The 7,467-nt window shown below is 42.3% G+C and overlaps 1 protein-coding gene across 1 annotated transcript in view; it reads left to right on the top strand.

Moving 5' to 3' along the window:
- Positions 1-6,970, top strand: part of LOC148522952 (uncharacterized) — a 29,338-nt gene extending 22,368 nt beyond the window's left edge. The window contains exons 5-6 of the mRNA XM_088473592.1: positions 2,337-2,459; positions 6,614-6,970. Coding sequence (XP_088329718.1) covers positions 2,337-2,459; positions 6,614-6,970 — 480 coding nt within the window. The remainder of the gene's footprint in view (positions 1-2,336; positions 2,460-6,613) is intronic.
- Positions 6,971-7,467: the final 497 nt, after the last annotated feature.

Consider the following 7,467-nt stretch of genomic DNA (forward strand, 5'->3'; position numbering starts at 1 on the left):
TCGAACATAGGAAAAACATTGGTACTTTTACATAGACCAACACACAAATCCCTTATTTACTATTATTCGATTTGAAATAGAACACAAAATCGAACTTCAAATCAAACTTCAAATCCCCAAATGAATAGACCTGCTTTATGCTTTCGATTTCAGCATGAGCAGTGTGTTTTGACACAGATAAATGCATACATCAGTGAGATGCATGCATGTATCTTACTTTAAAATGCATGATAAGTGTTAATTTTATTAAAAATAAATTACGTGGGGTCCCCTCCTAAATACACAACCAGCCCCAGACTTTTTATAGCCAGTCCTGGTTGTGTAAGCACAGGGAAAAAATTGTGTAGGGCTGTACTTAGCACAGCCAGCACCAGGCTCTGATCCGGTCCTAGTTCTGGAATAACAGGTAAAAAAATGCATATGGTTCCCATGTAATTTCCACAACCAGCACCAGACCCTTTCTAGCTTGTGGATAATGTCACAGCCATGGAAACCCTATCATTGGGCTCCCCAACTGAAACATTACTCCTAACCACTAGTCAGCCCAATAAAGGGGTCCCCCTCTACAGGGCACCCCAGGCCTAGGCTGATTGCCCGGGGCTATCCCCGCCACCCCTGGGCGGTGTGTGGCGGGTTGATAGTGTAAGTGTAATGTGAAAAAAGATAAGTGTAAACATTGTCTTTACGAGTAGAACTGCAGGTCCCAGCAAGCCTCCCCACATGCTGATACTTGGAGAACCACAAGTACCAGCATGCAGGGCATTAAGGGCCCTCTGGTACCTGTAGTTCACCTGTAAAGAAATGTTTAAATAAACACAATACACACACACCGTGATAGTATAGCTTTAATACATACTGTACACACTCACACATACTCACCTACATTACCTGGACTGGTCCCTTTCTCCCTGTAAGCATCCATTGTCTTGGTGAAATAAAAAACTAAAATACCGACCCATGCAACAGGTAACAACTACGATGGTTGTTACCTTCTGATTGAAGCCTGCAAACGCTGCTTTTCCCTTTGTAGGGCCGTATGAGAATGTTCATTGGCTGAGAGAGGTCAGCCCCCGCCTCTTTCAGCCAATGAACGGCTCCCACCATTGAAGTCAATGAAGAGCCACAGTGTTACTAAAGGTGATTCAGCGATTCCCACCATTGACTTCAATGGAGGGAGCAATTCATTGGCTGAGAGAGGTGGGGGCTGACCCTATGAATTTACAGGGAACCCTATGCATTTTTTCCCCGTAATTACTGAATCAACACCGGATTAGAGCCTGGTGCTGGTTGTGCTAAGTACAGTGGAAGCGTACGCAATTTTTTCCCTGTACTTAAACAACCAGGACTGGCTATGAAAAGTCCGGGGCTGGTTGTGAATTTAGAGGGGACCCCACAAAATGTTTTAAAATAAAATTAACACAAGCATTTTACAGTAAGATACATGCATGCATCTCACTGATGTATGCAAGTGTCTGTGTCAAAACCGAACTGCTCATGCTGAAAATGAAAGCATGAAGTAGTTCTATTCATTTGGGGCTTTGAAGTTCGTTTTGAAGTGGGATTTGGTGTTCGATTTGTACATGAACATGCATAAATTGAACATCAAATCACTGTTCAATATCTAACCAAATCGAATTTGATTTAGAAAAGGCTTCTAAAATCGAATTTAGGTAAATGTGGGATTTGAAGAGGGATTTGTACTTTCGATTTGATTCGATTTGAGGTGAGCTAAAGTGAACATCAAAGTGAAAGTAAAAGCGAACTTTGATAAATATACACCTAATGGAGCGTACACACGGTCAGATTTGTCAGACTTGTCAGATTTGTCAAATGAACGATTGAATGATTAAACGATTTGAACGATTTGAACGATTTTACCAAAGTTTTGAACGATTTGAACGATTTGAACGATTGAACGATTTTTTACTACATTAAAATGAATGGAATCGTCCAAGTCTGACTGCAAACCCATCAGATGTCAGATATCGTTATCTGACAGACGGGAACGCGCATCGTTGATCGTCCATCGTTCAGGCATGTCAGATATGAACGATTTTCCTTCAGATATGAATGACTGAACGATTTTTAAATCGTTATCGTTCATATCTGAAGGAAAAATCTGATCGTGTGTATGCACCATAAGGGTGGGTAAAAAGAGATTACATAGGAGTTAGTAACCTGGTTTACCTTTAGAGGGTAAAGGGGGTTACATTGGTGATAGCAATGATAATGGAATCAGTTGTATTCGCATCCAAGAATAGCCAAGACCAATTTGAATAACCTTAATATGCAATAATGACGGCAACTCTATTAATAATGTTTCATTAAACTTGCAGATGGCAACACTAGCTATTATATCCATTCTTCTTATGACAAATACAATGCAGTTAAGTATGTCCTGCTATATTGTAGTCTATGGGTGCCGATCTCTCAAGCATCATTCGGAGAATCCTCCACAGGTAAGAACTGAATAGCATTGCAAAAACACTAGATATATGGGATAATGCAGCATTACCATAAATATAGGTATATCAGTTGGCACCATGTTCCCTGTCCAAATAAAGGTGCAAGGCTACAGGCCGAGGGTTTTTATAAAGGACACAGAAGTCTGAGGTTGCCTTCAACTATGTTAATATGATTGCCGTTCTCAAATTGCATCTATCTTATAAAACACCTATAAATTAGTGTAATTGTATTTCAGTCACTGTCATCAGTGATGGAGGTAGGTTATGAGTACAGTACATCTTCTGCAGGCCTCCCTTTGTCAGCACAGGTCATGTAAATGGTACAGTAATGACTGATCAGTCTGTATAATGATAGAATGTCATTTGTTCAGTTCCATTAAAGCCTACCACACCTCCCTCTAATCTTCACTTGCATCTCTACCTTTATCATGCTCTTCTACCACATTCACCCCTTCCCTTAGTATGTAAGCCCTAATGGGCAGGGCCCCATGTCCTCTTGTTCTCCCTTTTGCACTATCCATGCCACCTGTGCTCTTTGTCTCCATGACACTTTCAGAGACAGTGATACTGTGGCACTGATTCTGAGTTGAATGCTGCTGCATCTGTGTCCGCGTCTATTGGTGATCGCTTATCTTTGACTTTATCCAAATGCGACCACAAAGTCCTTCCCTGTGTGCATCTGGATGTGCAAGAACTGAGATGCCCACATTTAGCATCCATGGGTAATTAATTACTGATTGGTGCGACTTTAGATGACACCATTGGTCGCACCATCAGAACTTGTACCAGCCCTATGGCAGGTGTGGTTTCTCCATCCAAACATGGCCTCCTATGTGAGAAGTTGAGCACCTGTGTATTCAGTAACATTCACTGACACACCCACAATGCTCCCATAACATACCCATTGTGACACAGTCGGGATAGGGGTCCCTCTCCTGGGAAGATGGACTTCCTCTTTACACACACAGCAGCCAGAGAAACAGGACACAATTCTGGGGTTCTCGTGCAAGCTGGTCGGAGCCAGTCTTTATTGTACTGGACACATAAATAAAACAAAACACAAACAAAATCCTAGCCCGTCTGGGCTCTAACTAGACAGCAGGTTCCCTCACTAACAGAAGACTAAATAAGTTCATGTCCACAGTACTTACAGGTGGTATCACACAGTGTCTCAGAGCAAACTAGCCTGCGGGCCTCCTCCCAGGTATGAGACACTCAGCTATCACCAAACCCAGCTTATCTGAGCCACTTTCAGGTGCAAGCCCTAACGAGCCTGCTCCCAGGCTGAAAGGCCCAACACCTGGAGTGGCCTGTGGGTGGAGCCCTCCCTCTTCTCACATCCACACCCCCAGGACCCATTCCGGCTTTTCACTAAAGCCGACATTTCTAGTATGTTTTTCCAAACAGACATCTCATGGGGGTTTTGAAACACATAGGACAGGAATCTGGGACAGACATAGAAGCCATTCAAAACTGCTCCAGTGCTTCTATCACACCATATAATGGACCATTGAAGTGCATGCGCTAAGTCACCTTCTTGTCACCGCCTACAAATGCCCAATATATTTTCAACACATTTCTGAGACCATGCATCTCCTGCAGAGCTGGACCGCCCATCTTGCACTCCTGGCAAATGCCAGAAGGGCCGATAGCCAGATGGGCCAGTCCGGCGTCAGACCCTGGCCAAGCAGGAGCTGCTTGGCCAGGGTTTGACACTGGACTGGCCCTTCTGGCTATCGGCCTCCCAGTGCTCTGCTCGGCCGGAAATACTGAGGCCACACCAGTGACTCATGGCACGCCATTTTTGAGGAAAGGCCGTGCCCTTTCTGGCGTGCACACAGGGGGACTGCCAGGGCTGCTTATCAGCCTCAGTTCATCCCTGATCTTTTGTGCACCTCAATCGCAACTCCATCTATGCACGCATGCTATTCTGGCACAGACACATGTGCTGAAGAAGAAAATTGCTCCACTGCATCCTACACCAACAGTGGGTCCAACATACTTTAGATTCAGGCCATGTATGCTCACCCTTACCATTTGTAAAGGCTCATCAAAATAGTGATTATAATTTTGGTCAGTGATATGTGCATTATATACTATCAGACAGGATATTAGAATGTCCTATGTGCCAAAACTTATTTGCTCAGTACATGAAGGTACCAGAGCAGAATACATTCCCATTGCAAAATGTTAAATACAACCATAGAATGGTCTCTACTCAGTAGACTCTCTACCAGCACATATTCTCTGAGTCCATTAGTTGCCTTTTCTCCATGTATGGTGCATGGGAAGGGGGCATGTTCTACTCTTGGAAGTATGGTGCTAGACTTTAACATCATAGCCCAGCTCCATTGCCAACATGGAGGAGCAGCAGCAAGCATCTTCACGGGTAAGAAGAGTACCCTCTTATATCAGTGGCCAGTCCATAGTGAGAGGACACTGCAATGAAAATAAAGACACTGCATCAGTGGCATTATGACCGTGATGTCCTATGTGACCACTTAGATTTGTCTAGTGGTAACACCAGCCCTTATCATTGTAGTCTCACATATTTTTTTAATTCAAAGAAGGACACTGCAGCTGCCACCATCAGTACTTCCTATTATTGAAATAATATAAATATATATGTGACCCATGTTGGGTGTGATATGTGATAGCATCTGACATCTGCCCAGCAATGACTTTAGGTCAAACACCATTTGTAGCTCGGCCTCTATATTGCTGTAATCCAAAGGTGTATAGGTCAGTGTGGAAATACAGATAGATGCTTTGCACACAGAGATATGAAAAAGATGTAATAAATACTGGAATGGCCGGTGACATGCTGCTCAGTCATAAATAATGCAAATAGTAGGCACTGGGTCACCTTTCTAAATAAGCTAAGTACTGTAGATGATTTCATTTATTTAGAGTTTCTATATATACAGTCCCTTGTTTATACATATAAAACATTGCTGCATACAGTAAATATCTTGTTCCTGAGTGGTTTATGAATTTAGTGGCTCTGTGGGCAAGAGATGTTTTTGGACACCTCTCAAATGTGACAAGGGGAAACTAATGGGGCTAAATCTGTGACATAGGCTCTCAACACTCTGCCCTTTTCAAGTATGTTCTCCCACCTTTCTCCCATGTCACATATGTTCATCCACTATTCTCTCCTTGTTACTTATAACCAAAATACTCCCTCTCACAAGTTCCTATCTGCTGCAATATCCAATGAAGTTTGGCTCTAGCCTTCACATCAGTTCCCACCACTAATACTCTGTGTTGAAAGAAACTAATTTTACTGATGAAGTCACCATTGCTCTGCACACATTATGGAGAGGCAGTGTAAGCTTTTACTGTGTAGCGCAGTGTAGTACTCTGACCGATAGCAGGAGGAGCACCTTAGAGCAACAATGTAAAATAAATTCTGTCTGATACAGTTCCTCAAAATTAGTACTGTTCCTCCAGAATTAGCACAGTTCACATACTGTGTTGTTTTCTGCTACTTGTCTTGCAGATTTGTATAACAGCCCCAGTTGCTGTCTTAATCTCAGTTGCTGCTTCTCTGAGTCCTGGATTGCTGTAGCCCTGTTTGGAAAAATATTGGATTTTCTGTACTGCAGATATTTAGTGCCTAACATTCTGGGGGGTAAATTTACTAAAGCTTCTAAAACAGACAAGTGGTGATGTTGCCCATAGCAACCAATCAGATTCAGTGTATAATTTTCTCGAATGCAATTTAGAAATGATAACTACAGTAGAATCGGGTTGCTATGGGCAACATTACCGCTTGATTGTTTTAGAAGCTTTAGTAAATATACCCCTAGATCTCTCTCCCCCAACCAGTCCCAACATATCAACCTATAGCATTCAATTTAATAAATATACTTCCTTTTACTTAACTAGCCTTGTCATTAAATTATTCTAAACTGTCTCCAAATGCTGTGACTTTTCACTGGTTGCCCTAGAAGATAGTAAGTTGCCTGTCCTAGCACCGTGACCTTCTCCTACCTAGTTTGTAATTTTATTGTTGTTTGTTGTTCCTATATGTGTGAATTTACACTCTATTGCACTTATGATATGTAAAGTTCCAGTATTGCTACTGTACTGTATGTATACTCTTTCATTACACTGTGGTCTGATAGTAACATTTTTCTTTGCAGATCCATACAGATCAAATACCTAGCATCTCATTCCCAGACCCTCCAGCATATTCAGAAATATCAGCAACTATTCCTCAGCCTCCACCATTTTCTCAGTCACCAGACTTTCCTCAGCCTCCACCATTTTCTCAGTCACCAGACTTTCCTCAGCCTCCACCATTTTCTCAGTCACCAGCCTTTCCTCCACCATTTTCTCAATCACAAGCCTTTCCTCCACCATTTTCTCAATCACAAGCCTTTCCTCAACCTCCAGCATTTTCTCAATCATCAGCCTTTCCCCAACCTCCTGTGTCTTCCCGGTCTTCAGTCTTTCCTCAGACAGAAGATGATTCTCAGCCACCTCCTTACTCTGAATAATGCAAATAAATATTCTTGCTTCTGGATGTGATCAGCAGAGTTTGGAAAGGGAGAAGAGTGAAAAGGTTGGCAATGGCAGCAACTGTGGGCAAAATGAATCTTGAAGACTTAAGCCAAGAACTGAAAACTTTATATTCCCAACTATTGAAGAGGAAAGAAAAATAACCAAAGGCGGCAGGGAAAACTCCATTGCTCTATATGCTAACATTCAAAAAAGATGACTGACACAATTTTGCTCTACTACATACCTCCATGTGGAGAAACAACTGGGGGAGATGCAGATTGGTGGCTATGACATGAGAGTATCATGACTTTTCCCAACAAGTTTGCTGAACTTTGCATAATATTAGAGGCACAGTCATTTTAATTTATTATTTTATGGGACTGTATGTGTCTTCTACGTAACTATCAACTCTGCAGATTCTTGAAAAGGCACAGGGTGTGCTGCCATGTCAATGTGGTGTGTGTGACCATGTCAGTTTTGAAGTGCCCTGTAC

Source organism: Taudactylus pleione, unplaced genomic scaffold (genome assembly GCF_031769625.1).
Source record: "Taudactylus pleione unplaced genomic scaffold, aTauple2 ptg000136l, whole genome shotgun sequence".
Taxonomy (NCBI): domain Eukaryota; kingdom Metazoa; phylum Chordata; class Amphibia; order Anura; family Myobatrachidae; genus Taudactylus; species Taudactylus pleione.